The following is a 14,070-nucleotide window of genomic DNA, read 5'->3' on the forward strand; positions in this document are numbered from 1 at the left end:
TCACATTCACACCTATAGACAATTTAACCTACCAGTGCATAGGGGTGTAAGAAAATATCTGTTCTGCAATGTATCGTGATATTTCATTTCACAATACTGTACCGACATTAAAAAGTACTGTATCAATATTTTTAGGTATTTATTCAAATGCAGATATTGTGGAGGTTCATTTTTGTTTTTTTGTTTTTCTTTTTTGTTGGTATTTTATTTATTATTATTTAACACTATTATTAAATAATTTTAGTTCCTTTGTTGGGACTGCACAAAAATAATGTTCTGATGTTAGTTCTGAACTAACAGAATATGAACATTTGAACAGGATCTTAAACTGTAATGTCTGTAAAACATCATTTAAGTTTTAACGCAGGAACATTTTGTGATATAGCATTAGATCCTGTTGTGATCAAATAAAAACATGTTTAGTATTTGTGCATATTTCTTGTGTAATTCCATTCTTCCAGGAAATAATCTTTTAAAAAAGAAACAAAACGAATAGAAAGTTGCCTTTTTAACGGTATCATGATATATCTTGATATATCATGACATATCGTATTGTGATCCTAGTATTGTGATTTGTATCGTATCGCCAGATTCTTGCCAATACACACCCCCTACCAGTGCATGTGTTTGGATGGTGGGAGGAAGTACCCGAAGAGAACCCACGCAAACAGGGGGAGAACATGCAAACTCCACACAGAAAGGTCCCTGGTTGAAATCGAACCCAGGACCTTCTTGCTGTGAGGCGACAGTGCTATCCACTGCACCACCGTGTCGCCCGCCAGACAAATAATAAGAATAAATTAGAAATGATAGCAATGATATTTCAAGTCTTTATGGTGCACACCTATTTTACACTCACAGTACTGCCAGAAAAAGTAAGTGAACCCTTGAATTTAACAACTGTTTGAACCTCGTTTGGCAGCAATAACCTTAAAAAAGCATATTTGGTAGCTGTTGATCAGATCTGCACAATGTCCAGGGACATTTCAGACCCCTCTTCCTCACAGAACTGCATCAGCTTGGCCAATGAATATTTGAAAGGGTTCACATACTTTTTCTTGTCACTGGATTTAAGCAAAAGTTTGGCTCCAACCTGAGCCAAAGCACTATTAACACATTCATTATCGCAGGAATGGCTGCCACTTATCTCAGTCACACTTTATTATTTTGTACATTAAGCAGCAGTGTTTAATGTGGCTTCACACCAGTGGGTAACTGACATTTTCCCCAAAGTAAGTGGTCTAAAACTACATAAGCCCTAATTAACATCTTAATGACACTCTGTGACACTCCCAACCCCACAGAGATGAGTGAGCCGTGACGGGAAAATAAGGCAAAAACAGCAGATCAACATATCTATGAGGATATGACTGACTTTGGTCTCAGCAGCGTCATAAGGCCAATAGATTGCCACCGTATCCCAAGTCATCCCAGCTCTGTGGCTGCAGCGAAGCTCTGTCACAGGATGGAAATAAGATCCATTTACAGCACTATTCCAGAGAGGACCTCAGGGACTTCCCAAGGTGCTGGCAGCAGAACTACCTACATCCACAGCAGGAAACTCGCAGTCATTCACTGCTCCATTTACTTTAAAGTGGAATATCAAATATAACAGGATGTTCCAGTGAAGCAAACAATGGAGGGACCATGTTGTACCACAGTCCCATTTCAGCACAGACCATTTACCCCCGGTTCATATACATTGTAATGATATCACTGAGTAATCTACGTAGTCACCTTACCAGTGTGTCTAGTAAATGGCCCTGTGTTGAAAGGCACGTGGTGAACACATTCTACTCTAACGCCAAACCCTGCCATCCAGGACATTTCACAGCAGCGCAGCGGCTATTCCACAGCAGTGCAGCGGCGACTTACAATAAGTCCGAGTTTGTGCCACAACATTAAACTTGAAACAGGTGACTGGTGTTCCTTGGTTGTACAAGTACAGGATGAATCAGAAATCAATTACTTTAAAGGCATGCAAATCTAAAAAAAATCAGTCAAGTGAAGTAGCCCTCAGCTGTAGAGCTCTGTCTGCCTAATGAGTGGTTCCCTCCCTTTAATCAATCACATTTCATACCCCATAATCACAATGACATGCCCTCTATCAGAGGTCAGTGTGCTTGATCTGTGTTCTGTTTCTCCTCAAAGAGTGGACTTCTACTGATGCTGTATCAGCACAATTTATTCATGTTGTACTGCTTCTGTCTGGGAGATGAATTAGTCTGGACTGTGGTCACTGATTTCACAGTGGCCTCACTTTCTCTACAGTAATGCGTCTTGTAACAGAAATTCTCAGTTCAGCAAGAATCCTGATAATATTTGCGCAAATTTTCACAATATTTGCATGGATTGTTGTGTCTTTTTCTAGTAAACTCACAGCAGATAGTAATTATTAAGGCTCTCAGATTAATAAAGCATGTTATGATGGTGACAAATGTGACTGGAAGCTACAGTATATCTGTTAATGTGTGTGTTAGTGTGTGTGTGTAAACTCACCAGCTTGCGTTGACACCAACCACAGACGCCACAAAGAGCCACCAGCCAAACAGCACACACTGTCACTGCTAAGGAGACCAGGAACACACTGAGGGACACTGAGCCTGTGCACACAAACACACACATATACAGGGAAGCAGAAAGAGAAAAAATACAGTGTGAGTGATGGTTGTTTTTTTTGCATGCATGAATTTATTTTATATATGATGTGTAAAAAAAAACAAAAAAACATGATTTTTGCTATGGCGGTGATTGTACAGAATACATGCCACAGTAAATCACATTGTCAAAAGGGGTAAGCCCAAACAAAACAGGTCCCTTTAATTGAATAGCCAGCCTGAGCTGCCATTTTTACATTCTGTCATAAGAAGCTGAGAAATACAATCTCATCACTACCCTCTTCGTGCCGGAGCATTTCAATACCTTTCCAATAAGAGCTGCAGCCAGGCATCACTCAGCTGCACACACATCACTGTCATGGTGTCACAGCTTGTTAACTGACAGGCTGAAAGTGAAGGGAAGAGGGGGGAGGGTGGGGGGGCGGGGAGGCTGAGCTGACAATACAAGAGAGCTCATGATTAATGGGTATCAGTAGATGCCCAGTGAGAGAGGTGGTTCTGGAAGAGAGTCATAAAAAAACATCATCTATTGCTGCTTGTGTTTGTGTATGAGAAAGGTGGAGAAATTTCACATATGCACCTGTGAGTCCTCGTCTGTGCACATGCTGAGTATGATGCTAAATAAGTAGATCTAGTCCTAGCCTAGTAGATACAGCACTCTGTTTTAGATCACAAGTTCTCCACATTTGCACAATTCAATGGCCTTCACTTTGAGGACAAGGATATAAAGCCTCATTGAGCTTTGATATTTGCACAGTGGGAAAGATGCTAATGTATTCAAATTCATGATTTCCTTCGAACAATTCTGATTCCTAAATATACAGCGATAAACGGGTGTCAGAATGCATTTTCACACCGCTGAGTGACAAAGACTGACAAACACCCATGCTTTCTTTTCAACAACTGGGTTTGTCTTCTCCCCAATTGCTGTCTCTTTCCCTTCCTTTACTTGTCACAACTGGCCTTTTCATCTCACTCCTCCATCATGTCTTTGCTTTATTCTCCACCTCACCATGTCCTCTGGGAAGAGCCTAGCTCGAGAAGAAGGAACAGCGGTGAGCAAACTTGCTTCATAAGAAAAAAAATCAGAATAGGGACAGCATTGTATTCCACAGACTTTCCTCAGCTTCCACTGCTGTTTTGAAGTCAATGTACCACCTGAGGCCACTGGCAGTCAGAAAAGAGCAAGCACGTATATAAGAGCACACTCTATTGGCAAAAATATGATGACGCATATTTTTTATTATTAGAAATTTGGCTGCTCAGCAATCCTTAAAAATCCAATGAGATCACAGATACTGGTGTGTGACTGTGCCAAAAAAGAATTAAACTGTGCACATGTTCTGAAAATGAAAGCCAAGGCATCGATGGAGACTTCACACGGAGATGGAGGTGAGTAAACTTTGAAATGTGCTGAGTCTCAATCCCTGCAATGGTGAACTTATATATAAGCATATGGGTTGTGTAGGCATTTTGTGATTAGGTTAGATAAGCACAAACATCTGCAGTTAGTTGTGTTATGGATAACAATGTAATTTCCTATTAAAAACCTTTTTTACATTTCTAAAGTGTGTTTGGTTTTATCTTCAAGATGAGTCTGCAGAGGTTTGTACATGAGCTAAGAGGCACAGAGAGATTTAAGTATAATTCCTACAGCCTTTCTTCCCATTGAGGTACTAAAGCAACTGTCATGATTAATCTCTGTTCCCTGTGTTACCTGCTGACTCCACCCTAGGGTCTAATAATCACTAAACCCTCGCAGAATTGACGTCACCCATATGAAGTGATAATACTGAAGTGTTTGACTTCTTGAGAGGCTGAAAAGGCTGAGAGGAGGAACAATCGGAACAGTACATACTGCCTGGACACAACACATCAAGATTTAAATAGAAAAAGGAAAAGAAAGATACATCTTCAAGAAAAAGGCAAAGTCCCACCCCTTCCTGTTGTACTCCATTGGACTCCATTGGAAAAAAAAAAAAAAGTGTTTGACCCCATTGAATTATGTCAATATTTACACACGATGCACTTTTGGTGTTGGTGATCTATGTCACATGTGGCCATAAATGCAGTCCACTGAGCTGTTTCACATAATGGCAGATGTTACTTTGCTATCTTTCCATGAAGTGCGCCTTTCTTGATTTGTAAAGTTACATATTAAATAGAAAAACATCATATGTGTAAACAGTAACACAATTCAAACTGCATGAAAAAATTATTTGCCTCTTGCCGTTGACCGCTGTTCAAATTTTTATGTATGTGTTTGAAAGTCACTGCTTATACATTTTAGTTAGTTAAGAAAGCCATGAACACAGCGTTGTATCCAAATGTGCGGTGAGTGATAATACAAACAACTGGGGCTGCTCAAAAAATTAAAGCTTGATATTTTTTTTTTCAGGGTTATGAATGATTAACACTTCTAATCAGTCAAAAACATTATTCAAAAATCGTTGATTATTGATAGTTGATTGCTTCTCCACTTGTTATGTTATCTTGAACATCACATTGTTAAGGATAGTAGATAACAAATTATAATGTATGCAGGCACTGCCTACTGCTTCTTGTCAACCATTTCTCTTACAAGATCCCATGTGTAAAAAAAAACAACAAAAACTCAGTGTATATTATAATAATAATAATAATAATAATAATAATAATAATAATAATAATAATAATAATAATAACAGAGACTGACAGGCACTTAAAGCACAAACGTCTTGGACTCATTGACCTCAGGGGATTAGACGTAAACCTAGAGGTAGGAAATCACTTTTGGTATTTAATCTACACTCACTCTTGGACTCTTTACAGAATAAGGCTTAAACTGTCTTACATGCCATAAAAATGCACCTGAGCACCTCATTAATTTAATGGAATACACACATTTATTACAGTCAGATCCACTCATGCCTAAAAGATGTGATGCTGAGAGGAATACTCACTTACATTCACACTCTGGGCAGTTTGTTGTCTCTATTCTTCCTTGTTTTGGCTGCAGCAACTGTATTGTTTGTATTATTAAAGTCCTTATGTATATTTAAAATGAAAGCTGGTTCTTGTGAGAAATGTGCCGCTCATCTAGACATATCCACGGTCATAAATGTTGTCAGAAACCCTAGATTTACACAATGACTTGATGACCACTGTTATGGTACCACTTAGCTTGATTGTGAATGTTTTTGTCAAGAAAGAAATCCTGGGTCTGTGTCAAAGTGCACTGGGATGCAGGCTGCATTTGGAACTTTTGTTAAGCACGAAACAAACCATAGTGTCAGTTTTATGATTTAGGCTGTTGTCAGAATCCAGTGACTCAAGTTGATAAATTGCCCCAACGTCTCTATAAACATGCAACAAATGACCACAATAGTGAGTAGTTCAATGCTACGTCACTTACAGGTACACATCCTTTTTCATTTCTGTTCGCCATTCATGCTCGGTTTGGAGTAGGAAAAGCACATTCATACAAAGGTGACCTATGGGTAAGTCCCTCAGGAACGTCTGAAATTGTGTGGACTTTGTAAAAGGCTGCATAAGTGTCCTCATGCACTTGACATTTTGAGAGTGGGACAGCCCTAAGTCCTCATGCACAGCAGGAACACACTCCTCAAAGTCTGTGAGTCCAGAGATTGGGAATGCCCACCCCCTAACCACTCCCCTCGGTCTGCAGTTCTCTTTCCAGAAACCAGCTCCACCTGTTTCTCTCACCTGCATCTCATCAGTCATCAACATCTAAACCAGCCTCTCACCTTTGCCAGGTCGTTTTATGCCAGTGTGTCAAACTCCAACCTGATTATTCTCTGCCAGTATTTTCCCATCGCTGAACTCTTGCCCTCGGACTGTTGCCTGTTGTCAGTCTGATCAGCGACCAGTTGCTGTATCCCGACCTGTCTTCTGTCTGCTCCTGACCTGGTTTGTCTGTCTGTATTCTGCCTGCTGACCTTTCACCTATGTCCCCTGTCTGTTGCCTCCTCTCGTTCTGGTCCGGGTGGTTCTCTTAGCACCAAACCAACACTCAAACTTCTCTTAACCTGATCCTCACCTGGTATGATGGATCCTGAATGTCCTTCTGAGCTGCTGACCTGCTTTTATTCTGACCTACTTCTTGTCCACTTCTCACCACTTTGTTCCAGTGAGCATCTCACTTGTGTATAACGATGAAAATCAATAAGACCCTATTGGTACCAATGCTGTTATTGACTTTGCTTATCAGTTGACTCTTCATTGATCACTTTAGTAATTCCCAATCAGATACTTGTGTGAAAGAGTATATGAAGGCAGCATCAATGCCATAGTATTTCTTTCTCTCTGGGTCTCAATAGTTTAAGTATTCATTACTAGCCTGGTAATTGGCCCAATCCTCCCAATACCATCCAGTTAGCTTTGGGAATGCAATGTAAACATAATAATGAAAGGTACGATTGGCACTATATGCTTTAAAGTGATTGATTTTATGCAAGCTGATGATGAATTTGAGCAAGTTGACATAAATTTCATTTTGCACAAATGCATACAAATTCCGAAATGTTGTGACCTTTATTAAACAAAATAAATAAGCTGTATTTTAGTCTCTAATCGGGCACAAAGTCAGATAGGTCTTGCCAAACTGTTAGCAAACAGACTGATTAGACAGAAATGTACTGCAGGCAGCACATCACCCTAATGTTACTGTTATCTGCTGACATCCAGTTGAGAGGAGAGACCACAAGTTTACCTGATTATTGTTGCCGTAATTCACTCTCACTTTTTTCTGTTCTCATGACCAGGAGCAGTGGTCTACTTCATCCTCTTGTCGAAGTTATAAACATTGACACCTGCTTTGACACAAGGAGGAGGCAGGGCCATTGCATAATCTGTGTGCAATGTACAGAGTTACCAAGCTTTAGTCAGAAAAAAACACGCTGAAAGCAATAAAACGTGTTGGAGATTCTTACAAGGATACAGTTCCACAATTTGTGTGAGTAATTCTTGATTCCCATTCCTACCTCTGTAATGACCATCCCCCTGTCTGTTCAAAAACCGCTTTGTTCATCCATTATCACATGTTACATGTGCACCAATTGCTGCTAACCTGCCATATGCGCTCCACAACACTTGCCTCTGGACCAGCATCCTGCCTGCTCGACTAGCCATCTGCCAGTCTCATGCCTATTGTGTTTAATTTGTTACTTTTCTGAACTGTGCATCAGCTGCCCACCTGCTTGACCAACCTTCAGGCTACATCTTCTAGTTTTGTTCAGTCTTGTTCTGCCTTATCCGGCCCTCTGATTGCCAGATCAGCTACAACTCAGCTGACTTTTTCAGAACAAACTCCGGTCCTTCACTATGAGCAGCCCTCCCCTCTTCTGGTTCCCTACTTACCTGATTCAGTCTTCAATCTCCACTGTCTGTCCTGCTCTAGTCCCCAGCTTACCTGAAGCATCAGATCCCCTGATATAACCCCAGCCTCTTTCTGAAACTCAGCTTTGCTCAGTTTGACATAAGGTTTTCTAAACCTCATTCTGTCTGTTATATAGACCCAATTACACCAACAGGTAGAAGTCACTTGTGGTAAGGACACAACTGAATTAAACTCTCCACTCTCCTGTTGACTATCAGATACTTGCCCTTGCACCCATGACTTTAGGGATTAGTATCCTCAACACCTTAACCATCTCACACAATGATTTTATATCTTGATATCAGCAGGTGCCTAAACTGGAAACGACTCAATCCGACCTGACTGATCATGATGGGTAAGATATAATAAGCACAATAGTTGTTACAAGTGTCCTACATTTATTTATCAACAGTCAAAGAAACTGGTAACTGCAAGAGGCCATCCACAGCCCTCCTGGCCATGAGAGGGTCAGTGAAATACAGCTAGCCCCTGAATGATGAATATCTCTATTCATAGACGTCTAGAAATAGAGACACGGCATACACTCTGCTGCTGTATATTTATATAGAGGTCAATAAAGTTGAGTCCATTAGATTCCACAATAACAGCAGTGGTAGCTATGGATTTTAAAGCATGGACAGCTGAAATGGTTTCCAGATAAGGGCATCCATGACTGTAGCTGTATAGTGCTAAGAGGCACACTGATGGATGATGTGATTTTGAAGGGCTTGGAGAGTCTAGTGAATCTGTGAAAGCCAGAGGCTGATGCAGGACTTCTACTTCCTGTGTTCTTTCTGAAGGTCAGGGGTGGTGTGGAGGGTGGTATGGTTTATGATCTGTGTCAATCATGAGAGCTGAGGGAGGAAAAATCCTCCCAAATAAAATGCAGCATCCAAAGAGGTCACTATGTGCACTAGGTAATGGGCAGCAGAATTCTGTTTCACATTTAATGGAATATAACTTTTTTGGAAGCTTCAGAGATTCAATATGCCAGCAGAACGAAGATATAAAAGGGGCATATGCAATGTGTTTAGGTATTAGGGAGATATGCAAATCTAATGCAGGACAGCTGTGGAGAAACAGAAGCATCATTAGAGTAAGAGAAGCCTGGTCCGCATACAACTATCACAGCAGTGGAGAAATTCAATCTATTTTTCCATGTCAAGAAAACAGTGTTTTACCTGATTTGTCTCACAGGTGACATGTTGTGAAGGTGAAAGATAAAACAGTATTTGTGGTGAATAGGAAACAGATACACTTAATGCTGCCATGAGCATATTGCAATACCAACATTATTTTAACTAGTTAGAGATTGAAAAGCATTTAAAATTGAGGGTTGATGAGGCACATCTAAAATGGTCCCACTCTGTAAAACTGACAAGCGAGCAAAACAAGCCATTGAACCCTTTGATCAGCAGCCGTTAGAAGTTGGAGCACTCTTGAACTTGAAAGTCATTTGTTTGTTTTTGATTTCAGTGGCTATCAGTTTTATATGCACATAAAAGACAGAATAAATGGCACAATGTGTTGGAGTACTGACTGGTGGCCATGGTGGTTTAAATGAGCTTACTTTTACTGAAGAGGACTACAAAAGACAGGCCGCAGGTTAAATGTGGACATTAAAAGGAAAAGCAGACAGAAGTTGCAGTAAACATCAGATAGCAAAGTTCAGAGCCCTCTGAGTGCATAGCAGCATTGAGTACAACATGCATTAGCCTCCTGCACATTGTGGTACAGTGCATGTAGGTGATCTGGCCCACATGCAGTGAGTTAAGCCAAGCAGAAAGGGACCAGTCCTCAGGGGTAGAAGAAATTGCTAATTGGACAGGCGGAACTGGAGCAGTGTCCAGTCAGCAAAGCTGCCACACCACATCTTTATGCTCAGAGTGAGGTGGAGAGGGCAGTGCCTCAAAAGCTCTGGGTGCAAAGCTCACAGCCTAATCGCCACTTCAAAGTGGCCCCTCCTTGTCATGAAGCCCCAGTTCTGCCTTCTTTATGGCTACAGCTGCTGTTAGGCTAATCCTCAGATGTCACTCAGATGTCTTTACTGTCTGTCCCTCAGTGGCAGAATCTGTGTGACACAGAAATATGTTATTTACTTTTTGTGAGATAGTGTGACACAGAGGCTTTAAATTGCTTCTATCTACCTTCATGGCTCAATTCAACACCGCAGTTTATTGCTTTTGTTTTCTAGGTATTTCTCAAGACAAAAGAAAGGAAGGAGGTAAACAGCATATACATTGAGAGTCTTTGGAGCTAAATATTCTGACTTTGTTCAGGCGCAGAAAGTAATTTGTGTGGGACAACTGTAAAATTGATTCAAGAGGCAGATTATGGATGCAGTAAATAACAATGCTTCCAAGTGAATAATATCATTGTGATATAAACTGATGAGGTGACATTTCGGTGAAAGTGGGCTCCAGAGGTGGCTCCAGCATTTACAAAATACTAAAAGGTGTTTCGACACATTTTAGCCTTTTAGCTGTGGTGTAAAACCACCCACTTTGCAAGGCTAAATGGACTTTTGCTTGAGACAGATGTGTTATTAAAAATATAAATGATGCTTGACAGATTTCTATTTCATTCAGAAATCAATGTAAGCAAAGCTATTTGGACAAAGATACTACTGCTGTGTGTATGTTCCTAAAATGTTGCAGAATACTATTATATCATTGTCATTAATCCCTTGATAAATTGATTTACAGCTGCAGAATAGTTCTTATTTTAGATCTCTAATACCTGGTTTATATAGTGGCTCATACAATTTGGGTGTTTTAAAGCTCAGGGGCATGTCAAGTCATGGTCAGCTCATTATCTAAAAGCTTCCTATCTTCAAAATGGTCTAAATGTGGTTGGACTTAATCAGCTCTCAGGGGGAAGATTCACTGAGGCGTGCTTATGCTTTATTTTTGATACTTTGTACTCCAAGAACTTTCACATCTTATATGTCAGTGCTAACCACCAACACTTCAACACATCAAAAGCCTAAGCCTAATACTGAAAAAAGAGGGAATCCATGGATTCCAGCCTGTATATCGTGTGCATACAAAATATGGTAATTGTTACCACCAAACCATTAACACTAAAAAGAAGAGAGTTCCTAATTTAGATTGCAAATAATGTTCCATTAAAATATGTAATGGTTTTTAAAGTCAATGTGTCAGCTTAAAAATATTGGCACTGTTAAGTAGATGCACAATGAAAAAAACAGTGATATGGTCCTTTAACCACATGTGAATCCTGCCCCACAGTGGACCGTACGACCCCATGTGCTGCAACTCACAGGGATGTGAAGAGCAACTGGTGAGATTTTGACAGGTGGAGAGCACCTGTGGTGAGACTGAGTGTCTATTGCATCCCCTGTAGGCTACAGAGAGCTTTGCCTGTTCTGTCCCTATGTGCTCCCTGTGGCTCAGCTGCTGCACTGCTGTGCTGTCACAGAGGCCGTTTCACAGGGAGAGTAAGAGGACTGCCACCCACGTCCTGTCTGCTCTTGGATGAGGGATAAAATCCATCTCAGCCCAGTGACAGGCTTGAGTCGGACCAGTAAGATGTCATATGACACTCGCCTGGTGTCACCTATCATGGCATAGCACCTATCTTCTTATTAGCACCTCTGACAGTGCATGGGTGAATCATCCATAAAACTTACAAGATCTGGACACTTGGAGAGCAAGTGAACTGTGGCTATGAGAATATTTTAAATACTAGTTTGAGATTTCTTTGTTCTGATTTTTGGGTAAATAAACAATGTATGTATATTCATGAGCCCTTAATTAGTGTTGCAGCAGTGTGAGATTTTCGCAGTAGGATAACCATCTCAGAAAATATCACAGTTCCACAGTACATTATTGCACAGTTAATGTGATCAGTTACAATGATCCTTAAAGAAGCAAAACAGAAGGTTGTTTTTGGTTGTGTGAATGCTACCTTTCTTAAATGGAGTTGGTAAGTCTCAGTTTCAATAAATAAGCTTTCCTCTCCTATGTAAGGGAGTAATTAAGGGGAAAAAGGTCACGCTCCAATAAATAAATAAACCGTTCTTCCTTTTGAACAATATGTCTGGGAGAGAAAAAAACTGCACTGAAGGGTGATTTTTTTCAACACTTTTGCTAAGCAATGGTGCACAGTGCAATAGCCATGAATTTTTATAGCACAGTACCTCGAAATATATCACCGATATATTAATAATACATATGGATGCAGAAAATGATATTATTTAAGTACCATTAACTACAGCATCAACACAAATGATGTGAAAAGCAAATCAATGTGTGAAGCACTGTTTTCTTATCAATCCAATAATAGTAATTCTATGAAAGAACTACCAGCAGCCTCATCCCAGTAAAAAGACTCAGTAGCTTTTGGCTGCATATTGTGATTACTGAATATTTTATTTATTTGTCATACTTGCAGAGTGTTACATGATGTGTCTACAAAATCAGCTCTGTCTGAATGATGTCTTATGTCTGTCTGTGACCTGTAGACCAGGAGGACACATCCAGCCCATGCTGTTATTTTGGCTCAACATAGCGTCTGACAAGCTTATGCTTACTCTGCTCTTATTCAAAAGTGCCGTAAAAGCTTGTCCATAATGAGTACTAATCTGAGTTTTATGGCAATGTACAGCACAATGCTGCTAAGCTTCCCCATTAAATTACATTATGTCTTTTCCACATGGAATTACAGCATTCTTACACCCTGGTGATTTTTTAATTTATTTATTTTTATTTTTCTTCCAAGAGAAAAACAGAAAAGAGAGATAACCGCAAAAATATTGCTCATGTGAGGGGCATGATATTTTTAGTCCATGTTTTTTTTTGTGTGTGTATTATTAAGAAATGCTCATGTGCTTCGTGTATAAATTGTTACATCAGTGGACAGACAGAAGCATACTGATAAAAGAACATTTGTTAATAAAAAATTTTCATTACTATTTTTTTATAGATATTAACAAAATATCGAAGTTAAATTTCCTCTCTTAATGATTTCAACTTATGCCTTATCTCCACTAATACACATATTTGATATTCTTTGGGCTTTTCCTACATATGTTAATGTCAATGTGTTTTAAATGCCTTCCAAAGTGAAGATTTATAAGATGTGATTAATTTACATTAATAATCAATTAGTTATACAGTATATCAGGGAATAATTTCCAAACTGTATATTAAAAAGGTGGCTGACTGTGTGTATCTATGTATAAATGGAAATCGATGGTATCACACCCCAGTTTGCATATGATTGTTGTTGCTTTGTATGTATGAACATGTCCCGATTACCTGCAGTAACTTTTTGTCACTTAACATGTCAAGGCTACAGCTTCATAACAGACTAAAGCCTGTCACCTGTTAGTGCAGTCTTTTCTCTCCCAGTTACACTGTTCAAAAGGAAGAGCAGTTAATTATATTTCTGCTGTGAAAATACTGTAAGGGGAAAATGCCTGTTAAGAAAAATATCCATATTAGGCCCTATTTGCATGGGTCCATTACCTGTGAACGTCTGTTAATTTGTAAAACCACAGCTCGTCTGTGACCTTAAGCCCATGCAAATCAAGTATAATCTGTAATGTCTAAACAAAAGAAATGACAGAAATTGTTTTGGTTGCAAATTTAGAAAGCTCATGTTGCAATAGAGCATGGATAGTCACTGAAACAGCAAACATAAATCCTTCAAAAAAGTGACATCTGAAAAGATCATGAGACAGATGACATGACAGCAACAGTAAGAAACATTTTTTTCTTTCACAACATGGTATCTTTCAACAGATATCTGTTAGTGGTGAGTTTTGACATCAGAACCATGGAATAATGTCAGTAAATTCAAGCAGAAAACATTTCCTCATTCTATGTGAATAGACAGGGTATTCATTTTCTAAAACACATCAAAATTTACATGTTTCTTCTCCCAAAAGAAGCATATGGATGGATCATCTCTGAAATTGACTAATCTGATCACTGATACTGAATATCTTAAAATGCAATATTAATTTTCTATAAATTTTAATATGTTGTAATTTCACAGAATATAAACATTTCTTTTGGCTTTCCATTTAAAGAAAAGAACCAGGGCACC

General features: G+C 39.4%; 1 protein-coding gene across 1 annotated transcript in view; it reads right to left on the reverse strand.

Annotated features, from left to right (window-relative positions):
* Positions 1 to 14,070, reverse strand: part of syt7a (synaptotagmin VIIa) — an 89,658-nt gene that overhangs the window by 47,755 nt on the left and 27,833 nt on the right. Inside the window, exon 2 of the mRNA XM_030135720.1 lies at positions 2,500 to 2,603. Within this exon, the coding sequence (XP_029991580.1) occupies positions 2,500 to 2,603 (104 nt within the window). The remainder of the gene's footprint in view (positions 1 to 2,499; positions 2,604 to 14,070) is intronic.

The sequence above is a fragment of the Sphaeramia orbicularis genome, chromosome 6 (genome assembly GCF_902148855.1).
Source record: "Sphaeramia orbicularis chromosome 6, fSphaOr1.1, whole genome shotgun sequence".
In the NCBI taxonomy this organism is placed as follows: domain Eukaryota; kingdom Metazoa; phylum Chordata; class Actinopteri; order Kurtiformes; family Apogonidae; genus Sphaeramia; species Sphaeramia orbicularis.